We start from the raw sequence: 23,760 nt of genomic DNA on the forward strand, positions 1-23,760 counted from the left end.
GTCACGAACATGGCAATGTTTTCTTTCTTTAACCCAGCAGTGGATAGTGCGTAGCTAATGGTGATAATGACACACGACTACAACGATTTCACCACGTAAGAACTTAACATCGATTATTTGGAGTATCTTGAGAATTAGGTCACGTATCTCTCTACAAGTAAATACAAGAAAGAAAAATAAGCTCGTGTAACATGAATGTGGCGGTAATGTGCAAGCACAGGACATTGGTACTTTGTGAGGAAATGGAGATGTGCGTGCTGATATCAAGACATGTAAATTGCAGCGATGACAGTGATCATGTGCATATTTTATCAGAGCATGCTTCTTTGCATGTTCACCACAAGTATACGTGTGGGTAATGCAGACTTTATTACTTGCACAAAGGTATCTCTTTGGTGTTTTGAAAATCTTGACACCAGTTGTGTTGCCAGAAAGGGTAAAAACTATTAATTTTCATACTGGTAAAAAGAGCCATTGATATAGCGGCTCACCCCGAGCTATAAATGCTCTGACACGTGTGTAGTGACTGTTATTGTCACTGTGTGGTGCCGGGCTAACGAAGCCACGGCGGATAATGTGTTGGCATTACGTGTAGCCCGCTCACTGGGCTTAGTACCGCCAGCCCTAGCGGGGCTTGGGTGAGCGCTGGTTAGCACAGAGTCACCACGTACGGTGTGCGGTGCGGACTCCCGGTGAGGGAGCGAGAGGGAGCGTCAGCCAGCCAGGGTTACATACTCTTAGGTTTTTTCAGTAAGGTCACGTAGGAAAAATAAATAATAAAATAATACATTTATATAACTTATAATAGAAATAAAATAATTAATTACGACGCTTCGGAGGCAACACAAGTCTCCGTCATCAGGTGGGACCGTCACAGCTGAATTTACTGTATTAAGTGAGGAAAAAATCCAAGAGACAAGCCCTTTAATACAAGTTAAGGGGGGGAGGGGGGGGTAGTCTGAATGTGGTAGCCAGGGGGATGGCCTGATGGTCCTGGGGAGCGGGGATAAAAGAGAACAATGGTGCACATCGGCTCATGATTGTGGCCGGTGTTAGCTGATAATAAGCACAAAAGTAAGCAATACTGGTAAACGCTGGGAATGTCAACAGCCAGGGTTACCTTGGGGCATGATACGCTGGTTGACCTGTCGACACGTGACCGGATGATATTGGAGGGGGGACCACCGGTGGAGGGAGACCGCTGGGCGGTCACGTGGTCTAAAAGAGCTATCGGGGAGCCTTCGGGAAAGAGCTTGAGAGAGATCTAGAAGGTGGGCGGGGCGAGGGGCGGAGCCAGCCCCAGCCCGGGCCGATATAACGGGGGCCCCTTGAGGGGCTTAGGGTTCTTCGTGTTGCTGGTGAAGAAGATCCACGTAGGGTAAAAGAAGACTCTAGCCACGCGGTCCGGGATCCAGCTCGTGGTCCGGGCCGGGATAGCGAACCCGTGTCTAGTTCTGCCGTAGCGTAGCTAGATGAGCATTCAACACCCAAGTGTAGGTTGTGTTATGTAGTGTGATTTATTGAATACATTGTGTTGCTCCCAAGATAACGTCTGCGACTCAAGTTGGATTCACTACACGTGCATTGCCTTTGTACTGATCGCCTTTTGCCGTTCTCTGGTCTGACGCTGTTGAGACTAGGCCATAAAAAAATTAACCCGTTAAAACAACGTTTTTCACTATAAATCCTTTATATGCGTGGCGGCTAGAGTGCTCTCGTCCTCTGGCTTGAGATGGCTGCCACCTATGGGTCAGATGATTGCATGCCACCATTAAGCAATTGGTAATTAAATAATATTTTTGTCCTAAAAAGTGTAACATTTTGGAAAAAAAATTTCACGAAAATTTATTGTCACGCACAACGAGTCTGTGTGGAAAATGTCAGCTCGATTGGATCACGGGAAGTGGGTTAAAAAACTACCGAAATATTTGCACGGTCGTAAGCAAGCAAGCAAGTGAACTTAATATAAGTATAACCCGTAAAAACAAAGTTTTTCACTCTAAATCCTTTATATGCGTGGCGGCTAGAGTCCTCTCGTCCTCTGGCTTGAGATGGCTGCCACCTATGGGTCAGATGATTGTCTGCAGTATTAAACAATTGGTAATTAAATATTTAATTTGTTTTCCCTAAACAGTGTAAAGTTTTGGAAAAAGAATTTCACGAACATTAATTGTCTCGCACAACGAGTCTGTGTGCAAAATGTCAGCTCGATTGGATCACGGGAAGTGGGTTAAAAACGACCGAAAGGTTTGCACGGTCGTAAGCAAGCAAGCAAGCACGCAAGCAAGCGAACTTAATATAAAGGATTTAATAAAGGAATTAAAAAGGCTGCTATCTCTGGTATAGTCCAATCAGTTTCAAAGACAATGTCATATACCAGAGCATGTTAGGTTGCATGTTCAATACAACTGTGTGTCTAATGCAGATTTGATTCCTTGCAAAAGGTTTCTATTTGGTGTTTGAATATCTTAACACCTGTTGTATTGCCAGAAAGGGTAAAAACTATTGTTCTTGATCAGACATTCGTTCAGTAAAACCCCCATTTTGGATTGCTCCCTCGCTAGGCAACTGGGCTTATCAATATATATTTTTATGAACATAAGTTAAAAGAGATGGAACGATGGTAATAAATTCATGTGCAGGTGCTGCGTGTATTGTTACATCGTTGCATATCAGGAGATGGCAGTAGCATGGGGAAGCCTTCGTCCAACAGTGCATTGACCATGGCTGATGATGATGATGTGACAGTCCTGAGCAAGATCTGCTCAATCTATCACAATCATCATCCTCATGGGTCAGTAAAATACCACCACCTAGTGAGGCTGCACGTATCACTTCGTGGAAAGTTAACAATGCAGATGGTCCCTGCCATAAAAAAACGTGGATTTTTTTTTGTTTGTTGGCTCAGAACTACACAACACGTGTTTTATTTTTTCGCTGAATGACGATTAATTTAAAACGTCAATGCTGACGTCCCTTCAGAGTGAAATACAATTTCAACACATTCGTGGTAAGTAGACCTGACTAGAGGCGTGGGCGATGGGGGCATTTGTTTTATTAAATGCAATAATTGTTGTTATAATTATTATTTTTAAAAATGTGTTCTTACATGATCGGGGTCTTAACCAACAATTTGTACTAGGGCCTATACTGTTATAGGCTTGCGTTATTTGACAATGATCCTTTTTTATTACATTGTGTGTATTAGTCCGTTCCATATTCGTCTGGTTTAAGGCTGTCCTCGTCGAGCCTGGCGAGATTGTATTTGCTTTGATGCGTCATTGCAAAAAAAAAGGGACAACTGCCGTTGTGGCAATGCGTTAGTACCCTGGACTTGCAACCCAGAGGCAGCGTATAACAACGGGGCGATTCTCATCCCCCCCCCCTCCTCCCCGCCTCGGTCTACCCAGCAGTATAAATTGGGCACACCACATTTAGTAAATTATCGGGTCAAGTTTGATGGAGAAAATTGTCGTTAATTTCACCTCCATCAAGATGCCTGGCCGGCTTGTGAGAACTGGGCTAATCATGATGTCGAGATGGGCCACTCGAAAGCTGCCTGGAGTGAGTACGAACTTGCAAGGGCTGTGCCCGTGCCGTTTCACCACTGCATTATGCAGTCGCTTTGTTTGGCATTTGTCTTTGAGTGAAGCTGCACAGAACATATCAGCGGAGGCTCGTGTTTATTTCGTTATTTTATTTTGCTCGGGTACTCCAATTGCGGTCCAATTTTGCTGCAGGCATCAAGGTCGCATCGCTTCCAAAGATACTTTTATTTAGCTTAAGCTAAATAAAAAATAGTGTTTGCCGCATATCAATCAAACTTTATAGCTGATTTGACTGAAAACATTTTCTTTTTAACACGATTCGTTTTTTATGAGTGTGCGATGGTGGGGGGCATGCCACGTTAATGGGTACACAATGCAGCCAATGTTAAACATATGTTAAACAATTCACGGTATGAGCAGCAATGCGATTTGTGTCCGTTCATCATCACGCCTCCTGCTAAGGTTGCGACTTCCATCACTGAATGAAACCTTTTTGTCTCGCCATCGGGACAAAGGCGACCACTGCGTCGTCGCACGCTTTCAGATGCGCTACTGCGGCCGTCTGGAACGCTCTTCCTACCAATATCATGACGCCACTAGAGCTGTGTACGTTTAAATCAAGATCGAATCCTCAATTTCTTAAGAACCGCTTTTTGTGTTTAGTTTGTTGTCCTTCTCCAGCACCTCCGGTGAGCACGGTACGGTGTGAAAGAGGTTCAACACACGAGTACATACATACACCTGACATTAAGACGCGGGGCTGAGGTTCCAGCTGGAGGGGGGGGGGGGTGGCTAGCCCACATATCCATTCCGTCGCTTAGTTGCTAATAAGGTTAATATTGTACCAATATGGATTCCTTCTTCATATGGCTGCTTCATCAACGGACAAAAAAAAACCGCCTCGGCACACAACCCTCACTCACTCTGGCAGTGGCCCTTGGATGCGTTAGATTTATGAGCAAAAAAATAAAATGTTAAAAGGGTTTTATTTTTTTTGTTTGGGGGGGTGGGGTGGGTGGTGGTGTAGAACGAGACGTGTTTGGCGGTGACGCGGGGTGGCGTCACCGAGCGCGCAGCATAAAGCGCGGGTCTCGGCCCCCTTTCTCCACCTCCCCGCGCGCGGCTTCCAAGGCGCCACGGTCGCCGCTGCTGCCGCCTACAGCAAAGAGCCACTTCTTCTGTCTCTGCTGCTATTTCAAAGGGCAGCAGCAGCAGCAAGCAGCATCAACAGCAGCAGCAGCAGCAAAGCAGCAGACAGTTATATGAGCAGCAGCAGCAGCAACAGCAACTAATCCGTTCGCTACGTGTTTGAGCAGGGTGCGTTGTTGCTGGCGAGTTAGCCAGCCGGCTGCGTTATTGTTGAGAGATTAGTGTTGTTAAGTGCGGGCAGGAGTTCCGAAGCTAAATGCGTATTGCGAGTGCCGTGCGTGAGAGGGGTGCAGCGACTGGCGCCGTGGTTATTGCACAGCGCTTCCAACCCGACGATCTGAGTTCCGATTCCAGGCCGCGAAAAACGTCAGCGTTGAGCGATTTCTGAACAAGTCCTGGGCGTCTCTTAGATCGACTCGGCCGTGAATGAGTACTCAGTGCCGAATGTATAAACGTTAGCACTGGGGAGACAAAGGCGGTCGGGTGTGGTTCTGGCTACACCTCACACCTCGTGCGCCGTGCTCACCTTCATAGGTAACAGCACTTGCCGCAACAGCCGAGTAAAGACTACAGGGGGTAGGTTGTCTTTGTCTGTCTGTGTTTGGTGCGTTGATCACGACGGCATTTAGCGCTGAGCGAGCGGTACTCGTGTTGCGTCGAGCTGGGGATCGGTGACTACTTCAAGACAATCCGGCTCGTATTCCCGAATCTGGTACGAACTATATCAGCAGCAGCGGCGGCAGGATCAACACCAATCATCAACAAACATTTACCTTGCCAGACTGCTCCGCCCACCTCGAAGCTGTCCACGCAGCCAGCGCGCAATCATCCATATCGCTTGCCATCGCACTTCGGACAACACAACTTGGCAACGTGACACGCTTGTTTAAACACACCACCGTCTCGCGTTTAAGTTAACATCCTGCATCGATTACACAGACGCGCGCAAAAACAATAATTGGTGTGGGACCTATACTGCATAATTAGAGAGTAGTAGACTCGTTTTCGGCAGTGTTCATGTCGGCGATGATAACCGCCCGCCGTTGCGCGCTTAAACATGCGTGGCGACACCCGTGTGTCCGCTGCACTTAATCACACGCATCCATCTCGGCACGGCCGTATTTTTCAAAAAGCCACCTTCCTACCCGTGTGTTGAGAGACGCATTTCAAGTTTGGAGTCGCACGCCCGGCGGTAGGTTTTGCTCGGATAATTTTCCTTATTCCGCGATAGTGAGCGACTGAAATCAATTCTCTTGGTGTTCGGCGAGAGATGTAAACATTTGGCACGCATATTCAGTAGTCGAGTCCACGAGTATAACAATATCTTTTTTCAAATTCCAAATTTAAAAAAATCGAATTTGGGCATCGTCCAAAAAAAATTCCGGCCGAGAGGATTGATGATTGGTTTCACTTCGTAGGGGAGCGGAGTGCAAGGATCTGTCTAAAGTTCTAACCGCTTTACAAACTTCTAAGCGCTTCACAGCACAACCCCCGCGTCAACCTCGTCACCCCCTTGCCCGTTGAGTGTGACTCTTCAGCCGATTGACAGAAAACGTTCGCTGCTTGTAGGAGGTCCAGCAGTGGAGAAACCATGGAACTCCTCGTGGCGTCCACCGCTCTGGGTTTGGCATCTCAACCGAACGCCACGTGGGACTCCGCCGACTCGGCGAACGCGTCGAGCTGGTCACACGACCCGACCTCGACGTCGTCGCCTCTCGTCAACGCGAGCGCCGGCGGGGCCACCAATCGATTCGCGCAGCGCCCGTGGCAGGTCGCGCTGTGGTCCGTGGCCTACGGTGGCATCGTAGCCGTGGCCTTTTTCGGCAACATGGTGGTCATCTGGATCGTGGTGGCCCATCGTCGCATGCGCACCGTCACCAACTACTTCTTGGTGAACCTGGCGGTGGCCGACTCGGCCATGGCCGCGCTCAACACGAGCATCAACTTCGTGTACGCGGTGCACAACGACTGGTATTTCGGTGGCGCCTACTGCCGCTTCCAGAACTTCATCCCCGTGGCCGCGGTGTTCGCCAGCATCTACTCTATGACGGCCATAGCGGTGGACAGGTAACGCGCGCGTGATGTCGGGGGGTTGATGGTGGAGATGTCATCCTTGCCACGCGCATGCATAACGCCAATGCGCGCAAAGCCTACGCAAGTCTGTCCGGGGCAAGTGTTGTTTTGAGAACACCCCGCGTGCACGCGCGCATGCATAGGCACGTACGCACGCACTCTACACGCGCACGCACGTGAGCACACACACACGTGCGTACACAAGACATACAGACAGACTCACTCAGGTACGCACACTTACATACACAACAAGCACGCGCACCATGTGTTCATTCAGCGAGATCGATTCACGTTTATCTGAACCTGTCGCGGGCCTCCCGTAGGTCGACTCAGCCTCAAATGAGTAGCTGTCGATGATGTGTGAACGTCGCCGGCCTCCAAAGGTGCTCGTTAACAGCACGCAACACACACGCGTGTACTAAAGACAAAGATAGCCCGTATGGCCTTCACATACCGTTGGGGCAAGTGCTGTTAGCGAGAACCTATAAAAGACCGGCACGGCACGCGAGGGGGTGGGTGGCCAGTAATCACGCCCCGGCCGCCTTTGTCTTCCTGGTGGAGATATTTGCATACTGCACCAGGTACTCATTTGAGGCTGAGTCGACCTAGGGAGGCCAAGGACCGGTTGAGATAATCGTCACCGGTGATGGCCGTGAGCGGGAATCGAATTCTGGTCACCGGGTTCGTAGCTTAGCGCGCTAACCACTACACCACCGCTCCCTACGAGTGGACTAAGATCCCCGTGTAGCCTGTAACAGACTGTAGGGGCAAGTGCTGTTAGCGAGCATTTATAAAGGCCGACACTGCACACGAGGGGGTGGGTGGCCAACACAACGCCCGGCCGCCTTTGTCTCCCTAGCGACAATGTTTACACATCGCACCAGGTACTCAATTTGAGGCTGAGTCGACCTAGGGGAGGCCCAGGACCGGTTCAGATAATCGTCACCGGTGATGGCCGTGAGCGGGAATCGAACCCGGGTCGCCAGGTGCATAACGCAGCGCGCTAACCACTACACTACCGCTCCCCCACACACACTCATACACACACTCACACACACTTACACACACACCCGCGCATCCCACCACTATTCATTGTACCGTATTGACCCACCAGTGCGACAGTGTCGCCCCACGCTGTTTCAATCGAAATTTGAAAACGCGAAAAAATCGACCTCGTTTTACTCACTTGAAGGTATCATAAAACCACGCGTTAACAATGCACCCACCCACACACTCACCCACTCAACACACACACACACCTACCAAACACACGCACACACCCAACACCCCACATGCACCCACCCACACGCGCACCCACCAAACACCCACACACACACATCCGCACCCACACACACACATACGCACCCACCAAGAACCCGCACACGCACGTGTCGAATTCACCGTTCACACGCCCAAGTCGCATTTTTTTTTCTTCCCACCGACAATTTTTGTGCTTAAATGTTTCTACACATCAGCAACGCCACCGCCGTTTAAGACGAACGTGCTTTAACTCCGTTGGAAACCGACTCGCTGAAACTGCAACGCGCACTCGCAACACGCGTACGCCGAGCTGACGCACACGTTCTCTCGCTCGCAGCGCATCCAGCACGCACAGGGCACGCGTAGAAACAAACACACAAATTACTCACGTGCAGCTCGATGGGAGCTCGGCACTCGCGCTCGGCATGCGACCAAAGGGGATGGAGGAACAATGGCGATAACTAGGATAATTATGATAGCAGGTGGCGTGTCCTTTCGTAACGGGGAGCAGGACCGTTTTTTTTTTGTTGAACCGCTCAGAATCGTACGTACTTCCAAGCGATGGGTCCAAACGGATGCCGACAGTTTGTGCTCCGCTTGCTGACACTTTTGAAAGAGAAAAAAAAGGTACTCTCGGTATTTTGCGACCAAACTCACGCAAGTTTCCACCCCCCCCCCCTCCCCGAGTGCCTAGCGAAACGTACGGCAGCCGACTGCCACCACAAGCGCAACGACGAACAACCTGCGGTTTGTGAGCGTGATACAGCGCAGCGAGATGCCACAGGGCGGGGGTGCGCATCTGGCAGTCATCCCGGTTCACCAAGAACACCCGGGGTCTGACATCGGCAAATGGCGGTGACATTGCAGTGGATGTTGCTTGTTCGTAATAACACGGGCCATGAATTCCTGTTCGTCATTTCGCCAGAGAGTTCATCCTCGTGGCTCCGAAACTCCGATTTATCCTCGTCACATTTCATCTTTTTTGACGAATTGTTCACTGACGAGGTGCGGTGTTGTTTGAGCAGAAGCATCCCCGGCTTATACCTTTAGAGAATAAGACGTAATCCGATTCACTTTAACACTGACTCTGGCTATCCATCATACGAACCATCGATATAATAAATCACATTGGACTTACTGAGTAATGGAACCCCCTCCTCCCCACGTCCTCCCATTCCGACATTCCCCACCCAACTTATTCCACGGAGGTGACTCCCCAGGCGTATTTCCAGAAACAGGAATTTGCTCCAGTGGTTGATGGGCTCGCTAAAGGCTGTGGTTTGGATGAGGATTAATATCAGCGTGGCCGGTCAACATAAACAGGAGGAAACTGGGCTCGACTCGATGGTTTTTCGCAGCAGCGAACCACCGCGCGCTGCAATAAATGATTTACGGACCACCTTTTTTTTACGTAGCTCAGCCAATATTGGGTCAATCCACGAACGTTTTAGATTGGTCATGGCAGAAGCCGGCAGGCGTGGGTTTCGTGTACAGAGGTCTCGAGACCTTCCGCATTAACTGCGACTGATTCTGCGAGGTCGTCGTTTTAAACATATCAACAAAAACATCCCTTCAAACTAAGGTTGGGAAGCATCGACGCAATTCGCTGTGTTCGTCTATAACACGCGGTCACGATAACGCTGATAAGGGTGGTCCAATAATAACAAATATATATTTAACTTTAGTATAAAGCACAAAAAGGAATACTTGCAAATATGCAGGCGCAGTGTCCCTGCCGCTGATAAATCAGAATCAGAATATTTATTTATTCTGGGGGAATCCGATGAGCTATGAAGCTCTTTTCAGGGGCGGATAAGAACGTCACAACAACAAAGAAGACAAAACACGATAGTAGTGCATCTGCAAGAAAGGTAAACAAATAATCAAAAACACATACAAATGAAACTAAACCATCCCAATCCTACCAGGCAAAGCCCACCGAGGTAGTAACTTGTTTTTCAGAAGCGACCTGGCCACGAATGACAGCTCATGAAAGTGGCCCCATCATTTGGACATTTGTAGCAACGAAATAATCTAAATTATCTCAATACTTTTGAGAATAAACGCACGTTGAAAAGTACAATATTATAGAATCCATGTTAATGCGTGACCGTTCTTGGTTGCTTAATGAATTGAAAGCTTAAATGCTCGTGGGTTTTTTCCCTCCGCTCTGCAACCAGTAACATTTGTATCTACCTATTTAACTTCCTCTGTAATTTTTCCATTGAAATCTTTAATGACTGCAGATATTCATATTCTTGGTTCTTTCGGTAAAGTCACTTAGAAGGGAAATAATAAAATAATAAAAATAAAACAATTAATTTCTCACGACAAGAACATTTTCTTGCTGTGGTTTTCACACCTGATGATGATTGCTTGTGTTGCAATCGAAACGTCGTGAGAATTTTATTGTTTTCTTTTTTTCTTTTTTATTTATTTTCTACGTGACTTTACCGAAATAACCAAGAACATGAATTCCTCTGTAATGTTCCGCCATTTCCGACCGCTTGAGTTTTTGGCTGGACGCCTCCTGAACAAGAGGTTCTCAGCTCGCCGGCTTCTTCCGGCGTGAATCAAACGTCCGTGTCGATATTTCTACGATTGCCCCATCGGATACGTGATCGCGGTCAGCACTTGAAAGTGCCACTTTCGATGTCCCGAAGAAATATCAGACACGCGTCACACCACCTCGGCAAATCGCCCCCATCGTTGGTGATGAGTCGAACAACTCTCCTATTTTTTCACCCAGAGAAAAACATTCTGACCGGAAAAAAAACATTCATCATGAAGCTTAAAACATATCTGGCCCCATCAGTAGATTTTGGAGAACATGACCCACACTCACCAGCGTGGTAAAGGTGGAGCAGTGGTGCAGTGGTTAGCCAACTGCGCTGTTAAACCTGAGTTCGGCTCCCAGCAATAGCTAGTATCAGTGGGGGAGTGATACCTGAACCAGTCCTGAATCTCCACCCCCCCCTTCACCAACCCGAATTGAACAGTGCGGTGAAGTATGGTTATAAACAAAACCTCATGACCAACACAACATAGGACGATGCCTTGATACAGCAGTTAGAGTTAGGCAGGCCTTCATCTGGCAGCGGATTAACAGAGACCGCAAATTACTGTTATTAAATCGGGTGCAAGGAACAACGCGATGTAATACAGAGATTAAGCAGTTACCACTGTAGGCTCGCACACCTTGCTCGCATAGCCTTCTCTCTCTTTTATATTTAAAAAAATACGGCAGCAGCTACAGCAATTACATAATAAAGCATATCCCTGCCTCTCTGATCACTGCCTCTCATCAAATACCACTGTCATTCAGTGATGTCATTGAACATGGATCAAAATAATGTCCGTGAATAGAGCATAATATAAGTGGCTAACTGACATGGACATTTTCATCTTTAAAGGTTTAGGTAATAGCGAGTGAATTAAAAGGACTGCACAAATAGGGCACCCATGTAATGGCATTACTGGAGTGACCCATGGTGTGATTAACATCCCATTGGGTGGTGCATCTTGGATGAGTCACAGATTACAGAATGTCGTTCTAGCGAGCCCGGTTTTGGAATCTTGCCAATGTGAAGTCTGATGTATCGACATAGTTGAGTGTATAATTGCGTTAGTACTATTTAAGCGCAGCTTTCGTTTACAGGCCAGCCAGTCACCTTAAAACGTTCCTGTTCTGGTGAGAATTATTTGTTGAATGACCATTTCATCTCACATACCAAGTTGCAGGTTTTCTTTTTAAACATACAGAAAAGTTGGGGGCAGTGAGACAGAACCGCATAAGAGAAGTGGTGGCTTTCCTGAATCGCAATGTTAAGTGTTAAGCAGCTGTCTGAACCTTATATCCTTGATCCGAGCTTTGTAGCAAAACTCCGAATATACCGAAAGATAAGGCTAAATCAAATATAAGCGAACATTCTATTCTCGTTGCATGGAATGGGGTCTTATACTTTATATGGTGTACTCTTGCTAAATACATCTGGTAATCTAGCAACATTTGTTTACCAGGCCTGACTGCTGGTGAGACCCATACAGTCAAAACCAGCGCCGCGTTTGCTTTCTAAAACACATTCTGCTTGATCGCTTTGGTCTGGAAAGCCAATATGTCGATAGACTCAACACAATATGTTGTATTTTACGTGGAGACATACAATGCTTATATTTCCTTGTACCCATTAAGCTAAACGATGCATTTGCCTGGTTCCATATACAGCTAAATGCTTTTATTTACCCTACTAAATAGTTAATGACCCTCTTACTGTGTTCTCAACAGGTGATTAAATATTGTGAAGCGATGGCTCGGTGCCTTACAGAGGAGGGCGTTCAATTATTTAATAAGTGTCATGCGATTCCAGTGGGCTATGTGTATCGGCTTTGAAATGAAATGCTGTATTCTCTGTAATTCCTCCACGTTATTTTCGTGGGGTATCCATAACTGTAGGAACAAGATTACCCCCCCCCCCTTTAAACGGTCAATGTCGCCCTGCACCGTCAATACCCCCCAGGCGATTTAATTGGAGAAATGCGTTCGGGTCCAAACGGTTGAAAACCTCTGCACGCGCCTTGTCGCTCACACACTGAAGCCACACGTGACTGGAAGCGCAACCTACCGATGCGCTCCCCTTAACACCGAGTGCATTCACGTTTCACTTCTTGTTACCACTTAAACTCACTGCAGTGTGCCGTGTGAATGTTAGAGGTCGCTTAACACCACCGGCTCAGCATTTTATGAAGCCCCAGCTGCCGATGGGTGACGAGCCGCAGAACCCACAGAGAGGGCCCATCTAAAAAATCCACGAAATATATTTTATTTTATTTCGGTCTCAAGCGGAGGCTCTCGAAACTGGCAGCAGGCTCGACCCTGTGGGAGTGAACCCTGGCGATCAGAATGAACGAAAACGAGGCGTCTGCAACAGACACATCGTCTTGGACCCCCCCCCTCCACCCCCCGGCTTCCGTCTGTCCAGAAAACTCTGGACCACACTCAACCGCACAAGGACATCACACGGGTGCTGTGCCAATCTCATGCACAATGAGGGAATTAAAGAGAACCCCCCCCCCCCCCCACGGTTGCAATTATGGCTCCACGCCACAAACCATGGGCCTTATCGTCAACCACCGCAGCACAACATTGCTCAACGGAGGAACGGAGGAGCTCCACGCGGCATCCACAAACGTCAGCAGTTGGCTGCATAAGCTGGATCCAAGCATCTCAATTGCTTTTTGACCTTTTTTTCATTCAGCCACAAGTGAGAAATAAACGTTTATCGTTGTGTGTGTGTGTGGTTACCAACGTGACCAGGGTTTACTCCTTTATGGAATATTTTCTGGGGCCCCCACACACACAAATCATAGCCTCCGATTAGCGTGGTTGACTACGTATGGTGCGAAGGAAGTTGAACATACATACAAGTCCACGCAAGTCGGGGGAGAAATATTTTCTGGAGCTCAGCACTGGACAGCTCCAGTTTAAATTAAGCAATGCGTATAACCACGTTTTAACATAACACACGGTGTAACAATCCCAACGCATGTCTGTGTGCCTTGTAAAATATATTACTGACCGCAATGGACCCTCGACTCGTTATATCCGATGTACACAATGCAAATTATGTAATGACAACAATCACACAAGCTTATATGTACATGTATAAAACGCCTCGCACAACAATTTGTCTTACAATCTAAAATGATAAAATATGTAAAACTACAACTGGTGAAGCAACAGGGGAGGGCAGTGATGGCAATATATATTTAAATGAGATAGTACTTTCAGTAATCACACTTAATTTTAATTCAGAGTACATAGAATTTAGATAAAGTGATTATTTAAACGGGGTGAGTGACCGTTGAGACTTTCAGTATGCTTGGCAAGTGAACCCTGGGAAACCAATGGAAACGTGAACAAAGCAGGCACAGCAAATTATAATCAGACATGTTCTATCCACCACTGGATGAAGGCCTCCATCATGGTCATACGATGTCACAATTCTATCTCGTTCCTGCACATCCCTGGAGCGCCGCTGTGGCGGAATGTTAACTCCCTCGCCTGGTATACAAGACGTCGTGGCTTCAATCCAGACGCTGACGCCTGCTGTATATTTGGAGTTTGCATGTCTCTCTCTCCACGTGGTCTGGTGGATTTTTCCCCGGGTCCTCGGGTTTTTTCGTCCACATTTAGAAACAACTGTTCAGAGTATTTGGCTGCTAAAAACGATTCCACAGTTATAAGCCACTTTATTGAGCTATTATTTGTGGCCAGGTCACGTCTCATAAAGATCCATATAGCTCAGTGGGCCTCACCTGGTAACATGAACAATTAGAAAAGATTTGTTTAGTTTAGATTACCTCCTACGCTCCATTCCCATGGTGGTCGTTCCCCATTGTGGATGACATTGCTATTTCCAGCTTCATCCATCGGCCATCATCCCATGTTGCAATGTGTCCTGCCCTTGTCCACTTGCTTAACATGCAACACGATGTCTCTAATTTCCATTCGTTCACCGATCCGTGCGTTCTTCTTTCTGCCTCTGAGTGTAATTCCCGGCATGCATCTCTCCGCACTGGTTTGCTTAATGTTTCATGTTCTGAAGTATGGCCCGAGGCAATATGATTGCACACTCGTGAAATAATGTCACCCTTATAAGACAATCAAGCCTTTCTCTAATATGCTAATTAAGAATTTCAAACGAAGTTACAAATACAATATAAGCAGCAAAGTAAAAATTTAAACCCTGAAATTAGACGCGATGTCGTACAGAATATTCACAGACATATCCAAAGTTTCCGCACAACTTAGTATATCTATTTTATTTGGGTCTTTCGGTAAAGACACGTAGATAGGTTCAAATAAAATAACAAAAACCACGACGTTTCGATCGCAACACAAACGTTCGTCATCTCTTCTTGAACTACGACGTTTCGATCGTAGTTTTTTGTTCTTTTCTTTGAACCTATCTATGTGACTTTACCGAAAGACCCAAATAATATGAATCCCTGCAGTCACGAAAGCTTTAAGTCAAGATTTGACTTAGTATATCACCAAAGCAAACAATGATGGCACTCTACACGAGTTGAACGTTATATGATTAAAGTTCATGTGTGCTACTGCCTTATAAATTCACACCAGAGCTATAGCCTCACACAGAAACCCATTGACTCATACAGAGACCCATACACACACACAGACCCATATACACATACAGAGACCCATCTACTCACACAGACCCATAGACTCACACAGACCCAAATACTCACACAGACCCATAGACTCACACAGACCCAAAGACTCACACAGAGACCCAAAGGCTGACACAGACCCATAGACTCACACAGAGACCCACAGACTCACACATCAATCATTGAAAGTGAAGTTCATGTGCAGTACTCTGTGCAATTGTGCTCGTTGTTTACACTTGTGTTTTACCCTACAGTAGCCAGATTTGTTTAAAACTTGAGTGAGCCACAATATAAAGTAATACATTATAACTGACGATGATTATGATGATTGCAATCACGGGGTTGGGGGCATCACATGGGCCACAATGCCCCTCTTCCACACTCGCACGCATCATCGCCTCCTCTGTGTGCCGCGTGACCCCCGTTGAACCCCGGCGTGTTGCGTGTGAAGGTACATGGCGATCAGACACCCGCTCAAGCCACGCATGACGGCGCAGAGCACCCGCTTGGTGATGGCCGGCATCTGGGCTCTTGCCATGTGCCTCTCCCTGCCGCTATCCATCTACTCGCGCGTCGAGCAGAGGTTCGGCCGTTTCGTCTGCCTCGTGGACTGGCCCGGGAAGATGGGCGGCGACAGCCAGTTCATGTGAGTCGCCCCGTTTCATCTCGCGCGAGCGCTACTGGGGGGCAGCCCCCACGTTCCGCGGTCGGGGTGATGTGAGGATGACCACGTTCCGCGGTCATCCTCGCAGCGGCGGCTTTTGGCTGGCCATCGAACAAAGAGGGCCATGTGCGTCTTGCGCTTTCAGATGTGCTTCTGCGGCCGTCTGGAACGCTCTTCTTTCCGATATTAGGGAAGCCACTGCGGATATGCACTTTCAGATGTAGATTGAAAACTCATTTCTTTCGATCTTATTTTTGTGTTTAGTCTGTTGTCATTCACCCTGCACCTCCGATTAGCACGGTTGGCTACGTACAGTGCGAAATAAGTTCAACACACGTAAGTTCAACACGTACGTACATTTCACAGCTTTCACAAACCAGCTGACCAGCACACAGGCACGGTGGCACACCTTGCATGCCCACCGAAGCAAATGGGTACTCTGACTCCACGTCCAAATGCAATACTGATAACGCACCAGCATTGCATTTCATCTATTACAAAGTAGTTTATTTTTTGGGGGGGGGCGGGGGGACCCTCAAAATCAGAGTCCCCTGGCCCGTAGCCTCGAAAGCCTCTGCGCTAATCCGGCGACGCGTACAAGTTGTCCTTAGATCCAGCTTCTACTGCGGTACACGGTTCCGTCGATTGGCAATCATGAAGTGGGAAGGACCGGGTGGTGAGCTCCCCGTACTCAAGAGACGGAGAGGTGTCGCAATCGAAGGAAGGGCTTCGAAATGGGAATAAGCGCGCTGGCTTTGAGAGGGGGTCGTGAGGGTTTGCGGGCGGAGGGGATGGTGAGAGAGTCGGTGCGCGAGGAGGGGTGTGAGAGAGAGAGAGTGAGGAGAGGCAGGGCGGAGGGGAGGGAGGAGTGGGGAAGGGTCACAGCACCTTATAAATCCCTAATGGGTGGGTGTCAGAGAATCAGACACGCCACTGTCAGCAGCAGTTTGCAATTCCCTGTCCGCATACACAGCCAACCCCCATACGCGGCCAGCCCCCACGGCCAACCCCCATGCCCGGCCACCCGCCAGACGCGGTGTACGACCCATTCATACTGCGAGGTTGACTTGGGATTTAAAAATCAAAGAAGTTTTCCCTATTGAAAGTTGCCCGTTGTTTTCAAATGGTGCACAGGTAGATCAAATCGAACCAGCGACCTCTGGATTGCAAATGGAATGTGCTAACAACTACACCACGACAGCATCCCTTTATATCGCTATAGACATGAATATAAGACCCCATCACCAGTTATGATTTGCAATGAAGTTGCCTGCTGCATGCAGTGCGGTGCTCATGGTATGTCGTGCATGTGGGTACCCTTCCAAATAAAAACAAATTGCCACGAGTTCATGAAATTGGCCTCGTTACGTAAGAAGAACATACATTCACACATACAGCGGTGCTTTTTCAAACGACCACTTTTAATGGCGTGTTCATCAAGCGCGGCGCACAAGCTTGGTCACGGGAGCAGAGAGCGGGTTAATGAATTTGTATCATAATCTACTCTGAATTACTATTCAGCCGTGAGACAGGCCCCGCTCTCGGTGATTCCGCTGGCCTGGATGCCCCGCATAAAAAGGAAACACTCAACGTGATTTATGCTTCAATGAGCATTGATGTCATCCACATCTCTTATTTACAGCCCCTTGATCCAATTTGTGGAAATGCCACATTCCTGCAACAGGGACGGAGCTTCTCCAGAGGACGACCGCTGTTTGGATTCTCCGACAAAGTGGTACATATTGTATCAACCCCGCCGTGGGGATGATGGGCTGAATCAACCCCAAAACCGGTGATTTGAACTTTGCAACCTTCCCATTGCAAGCCGCTCGCTCGCTCAACAGCTAAGCCACAAGAACGTATCATAAAAGGCACCGTGGGCGCTAAGATAGATTGAGGCTGTTTGATCAGATGCTGTTCACAGAGGTGCAAATATGTGCGTAATCAAATAGGCGGTTGAATTTTAACAAGGAAACCTACGCTGTTATTGAGCCAACATTAACATTATTTTCCCACAATTTTAACCCCCATTGTGCTTTCAGCATCGTGTCACGAGATGAAGTCTTCATTTCTCGCAGAGCATCGCAACCCTTTGTGTCAGAGAACAGCCCACGGAGAGGACATTCACAGAACTACCTCCTGAGATGCCTTCAAGTGAACTCTGCTCCAGCGTTTCCCCCGCTCGCTCTGCCTATGAGAGCGATGTTCCTCGCTTGATATTCAAATCAATAATTTTAAATCATCTCAGAGCTGGAATTTTGCCAATGAGCAAATAAAAATGTAATGTGATGTTTTTTTTTGCGTACAGTCTTTGGTTAATTGTCATTTTTTTTGGTTGTTGTTGTTGTTTGTGTCCTGTGAAGTGTTAACCCATTGATTGTATACCTTCGAATGTCGAAGCATCGACCTCGTGTTCAAAACTGTGAATTAATCATTCTGCATTTTCATTCGCAGTGAACGATGTAACGTCTCCCCTCAGGTGCTTTGCAGGTCTCGTTTTAGCAAAGCAGCCTGCGGCTAAATCTCATCCACCCAGACACACCGTGCATGTTGTGAGTCTCATGTTAGCGAATGTTTCCCGGAGGTTACGGGTTAGATTGGAAGATCTGATTCGGAAAGTTTAACCTTCTTCTTTCGGCAGTGATAAGAGAAGTTCTACTGAACTTCAACCATATTTAATCTGCGCAGATACTGACTCGGCACTGAACCGTTATGTTCATACGCTGCCGTGTATTTAAACAACTCGTCACATTCCACAAAATGTGTCCGTTTAAGGCCGTGTCATTAACAAACGTGTCGAGTCTTAATTTGGAGCTTTCGTGACTGCATGAATAACTCTTTGGTTCTTTCGGTAAAGTCACGTATGAAGATTAAATAAATAAATAATAGTATTACATTTTTTATTTTATCTTTATACGTGACAAATAATTTGTGTCACGTATAAAGATAAAATAATAAATAAAATATTATTATTTAATTTTTTATTTTATCTTTATACGTGACACAAATTATTTGATGATACTGATTTGGCAGTGGAGCACAAAAAATAAAAATAAAAACTCGACACATTTACTCTTTGGTTCTTTCGGTAAAGTCACGTATAAAGATCAAATAATAAATTAAATAATGATATTTAATTTATTATTTTATCTTTCAAATAAATTAAATAATTTGTGCACGCTATGTTAAAGTTCAGTCATGAGCATACACTTTCGTAGTCTAATAGATACCGTAATTCTGAAAAAAATAGTGATGTTTGCTGGACATCTGTGAGAAAGAGCATCGTGGCTCATCGGATTTCCACAGAATAAATAAAGATTCTGATGTTTATTTGTCCAAAATACCGATGGTCTTTCTTAGTCATGATCTACCAACGCTGTGACTCGATCGTGTGTGAAAACATAAACTCGAATATCGGGGTTCGTGACCCACACGGTGGCTTTTCATCGATGACACCCACAGTGAAATGTATTTATTCTAGATTTGAAGCTTTCGTGACTGCAAGGATTCATACTCTTAGGTTTTTTCGGTAAAGTCACGTAGGTAAAAAAATAATAATCGAAAAAATAATACAAATAATCGAAATAAAATAATAGATTACGACGTTTCGGAGGCAACACAAGCTTCCGTCTTCAGGTGGAACCGTCACAACACAAGTCAATCTTGATACCGCTATCGTGCTGTGACGGTTCCACCTGAAGACGGAAGCTTGTGTTGCCTCCGAAACGTCGTGATTTATTATTTTATTTCGATAATTTTTTCGATTATTTTTTCTATAATTTTTATTACTTATTTTTATTATTATTATTTTCCCTACGTGACTTTACCGAAAAAAACCTAAGAAAGTGAAATGTATACTCTTATTTCTTTCCGTAAAGTCACGTAGGAAAAAAAATGAAATTAAGATTAATAAAAAAAAATAGAAACATTATTAATCTTAATTTCATTTTTTACTTACGTGACTTTACCGAAAGAACTAAGAGTATGAATCATTGCAGTCACGAAAGCTTCAAATCTAGAAGTGAAATATAAGTTGAACTTCTTTTGCACCGTACATAGCCCACCGTGCTAATCGTGGGCGCGGGGGAAGGAAGCTTCAACGTCTATGCTCCTCCTCGCTATTGCCAACCCGCACTGACCAGCGTTGTGACGTGCAGTCACAAACAATTCCCACAACACGGCCTGGGGAGACCCTCATCCATCAGTGGATTGACAAAGAGCTGCCACGTGTACCAGAACCAATGGGAGTAGAGCGGTGGGGTGGTGGCGGGGCTGCTAATGCTGTGGGTGGCGGTTGACGTGGGTTGGTGTCGTAGCCGTGATTGAATGGGCTGACTGACGGTGGACTGGACTGCTCTTTTTAAATCCTTTAAATTAAGTTCACTTGCGCGCTTGCTTGCTTGCTTACGACCGTGCAAATCTTTCGGTCGTTTTTTAACCCACTTTCCGTGATCCAATCGAGCTGACATTTTCCACACAGACTTGTTGTGCGTAACAATTAATGTTCGTGAAAAAAAATTCCAAAATGTTACACTTTTTAGTACAAAAATATTATATTTAATTACCAATTGCTTAATGGTGCCATGCAATCATCTAACCCATAGGTGGCAGCCATCTCAAGCCAGAGGACGAGAGGACTCTAGCCGCCACGCATATAAAGGAATTATAGTGAAAAACTTTGTTTTTACGGGTTATACTTGTTATCCCGTCCTGTTGTTGAACACGTGAAACTCGAATGTCTTCACTCCTGTACCTTGGAGGGTTGGCTGCTGCTGGCCCTTCAACTAAAAACTATTTAAACTAAGCTGATTAGAGGTGCGGCGGCGGGGGGGAGAAAAACTCTTTGAGCCACCCGGATGCCTCCTCGTTGAACCAAACAACTGTTTAACGCCCGATGACTCGCTTGCTCACCGTGTCCCGCAGATACCAGCTGGTGGTGATGACCCTGGTGTACGTATTTCCTCTGCTGGTGATGGCCGTCACCTACACGATAGTGGGAGTCACGCTCTGGGGGGGGACCATTCCTGGCGATAGCTCGGAACACTTTCGGGAGCAGCTGCGATCCAAGCGCAAGGTCTGCGTTGCAAAGGCCACTCACGAAATGCACGGCTCGCAAAGACAGAGGTCCTCCGTGTGGCCTTAACAGACCGCTGGGGCAAGTGCTGTTAGCGAGCACCATTTAACACGCACAAACACACACGCCACCACAATTCCGCGTCAAATGATGGTTGGGAAAAATTGACCTCTTTATCGCCTTGAACATCCTTGACTGATAGCCGTCGGATCGATTCACTGCTCCAAAGGTGGCCTTTGATCAACAGATAATTAACGATGATGGTGACTGGTGATGACAATGATGATGGATTTCTTTAATGGATATTGGCAGTGAACGACACACATAAGAGCAACCATGATGATGTTTTGAACGCGATGTTAATAACGCAATCGTGAATTGTTTCCATGACATTCCGGCCATATCTGCTCTCGATGTTTTACAGTAGATTAGCCAGGACCACCCTACTCATTACTCTGTGCTTCATTGAGCATGAAGGGCTGCGGAGTAGCCGCTCATTACTCAACGTCTCGTTTCCATCCCCCCCCCCCCCCCCACGATCCCTACGTCGTGCAGCATCAATCTAGCGGGGAAAATAATGAACATTGAGGTGGCACAGACAGGTCCATTTTTCACCCGAATGGGGGTGGGGGGGGAGGTGATGGCGGAAAGAAAAAAAAATCACCCAATGACCGAGCACGTTGCGCTGATTTGCTGACCCCCAGGTGGTGAAGATGATGATCGTGGTGGTGGTGACGTTTCGCCGTGTGCTGGATGCCCTACCACGTCTACTTCCTGCTGGGCCGCACGCTCAATCGAATCTATCACAGGAAGTACATCCAGCAGGTGTACCTGGCCATCTTCTGGCTGGCCATGAGCTCCACGATGTACAACCCCATCATTTACTGTTGCCTCAACAGCAGGTGAGGGGTGCAAGCGGAGAGTCGACAAAAACGGCCGATTAAAATGAGTTGAGGACGATTTACCTTTTTTTATGTTGAGCAAGGTTTCGCAGTGAATGCACGAACATGTATTGGGGAATATGCACAGAACAAGCATTCGCTGGCCAAAAATGAGGATAGCCCTCACTACGGAATATATTTCGAGTGCATATGCATTATAAAGTAGTTTATAAACAGATTTCAGATTCGCTGATGCCTATTCAGGTGACCTGCATAATAGGGGTGAAATAATTTATCAATTCAAATGTGCCTAACACGATATATGCATCAAATCATGTATAATTGTCATGGGTTCATGTGACCCCTGCAACCACTAGTGGCGCTATACCATTCACAAAACTAAAAAGAGAATCAATTATTGAATGTCAACGGTGAACCTGAATTATGAAAATGTATCGAATTTCCCAGAGGGAAACTTGATCCACCCCCAATCTGTGGCATTCTAATTGACTCTAACCCCAGGTCAAGGTGAGAGAGGGTCAGGTTAGCGAGAGTGGTCAATGCCATACGGTCACTTCACTTGTGAATATGCCGCCCTCCCGTTCATGAATGATTCAATGAAAGACACGAGCGGCAAACGCTCGCTCACGCTGGGGGCCTTGTCATCTGGCTCATCTCCCCCCCCCCCCCCCCCCCCACGTGCGCTTCTGTGGCCAGGTTTCGCACGGGCTTCAAACGCGCCTTCCGCTGGTGCCCGCTCGTGCGCGTGTCCAGCGACGAGGCCTTAGAGCTCTACTCCACCAAGTCGCGCCGCACGCGACACAGCGTCATGATGTACTCGCTGACGCGCATCGACACGAGCGTGCTCACTTCGCTCGACTCCCAGCAATTGCAGCAGCAGCAGCAGCAACAGCAGCAACAGCAGCCGAAGCAGCAGCAGGAGCAGCAGCAGCAGCAGCAGACGCACGAGGCTCAACGTGAAGATCGACCGTCGGGGACGCGCCCGACTCTCCCGGGACCTGGGACCAACGGCCACCCCAACCAGTTCGCGTGATCGATCAGGCCGATCTTCGTTCCGTCGGTTCGTGGTGGCGCTCGTAGTTTTACATCAGCGGGAATCGCCAACGACCGAGCAGGCAGACGTACTTGCATAGAGACAGACGTACATACAGACAGACAGAACGCACGCACGCACGCATACCCACACACACACACAAAAAAGACCAGTGCCAAGCCTGTTCTCACTTGATTGCCGTGAACAAACCCAGCTACAAGTGTGGCTAAAATGAAGTGTTCCCGGCACTGGGCCGGTTAGTAAGTTGACAAGGCAGATGATGCTCACTCGCGGCGATGAATGAGGGTGGCAATGTGTATTGAACGAGCACTGACAGGGAGTCGTGGGGTGTTCTAATGCCGTAGCTTAACCACTGAATCTGTAAGGGAGCAGCGTCGGGAAAGTCTTCTGGCCCTGTGACCCCCCCCCCCCCCCCCCATTGATCATCGATGCCAACGCTGTAAAGTAGCACAGTAAAACGACGACGGAGCGAAGGCTCGTTGCTCCGATGTGCGTGTAGTTTTTGTGTCAGGTTTTGGGCAATTGCATTCAACGTTACAGACACATTGCGGCCGTCGCTGCAATATCATGCGTTAACACGTAACGTCTCGTCTAACATAATACACACCATATGTTGAGTGTTGCCGCTGTACGGGGATGAACATAGTTCCATTTTACAGCTTTAAGATTTTTTTGTTTACACAGAGTGTATAAAATTATCGATGGTTCTATGATAACGTTGCTTTTAGATATGAGTGTAGTGTAAATCTTGGGTAATATAAAGAAATGTTACGTGCCAAAAGCTTACAAGAATTGTGCATCTGTGAAATTATTACAAGTAAAATGGCTGTTCTTTAACAAACGTT

General features: G+C 47.1%; 1 protein-coding gene across 1 annotated transcript; it reads left to right on the forward strand.

Annotated features, from left to right (window-relative positions):
- The first annotated feature begins 4,674 nt into the window (after positions 1-4,674).
- LOC133350545 (neuromedin-K receptor-like) lies at positions 4,675-23,760 on the forward strand. The gene is given in 7 exon segments (XM_061564976.1): positions 4,675-5,409; positions 6,267-6,764; positions 15,673-15,867; positions 20,809-20,959; positions 21,664-21,696; positions 21,698-21,861; positions 22,558-23,760. Coding segments are annotated over 6 exon segments (1,356 nt in total). The 5' UTR covers positions 4,675-5,409; positions 6,267-6,288; the 3' UTR covers positions 22,895-23,760.

This window comes from Lethenteron reissneri, chromosome 34 (genome assembly GCF_015708825.2).
Source record: "Lethenteron reissneri isolate LAM-NWPU_2019-01 chromosome 34, ASM1570882v1, whole genome shotgun sequence".
Taxonomy (NCBI): Eukaryota; Metazoa; Chordata; class Hyperoartia; order Petromyzontiformes; family Petromyzontidae; genus Lethenteron; species Lethenteron reissneri.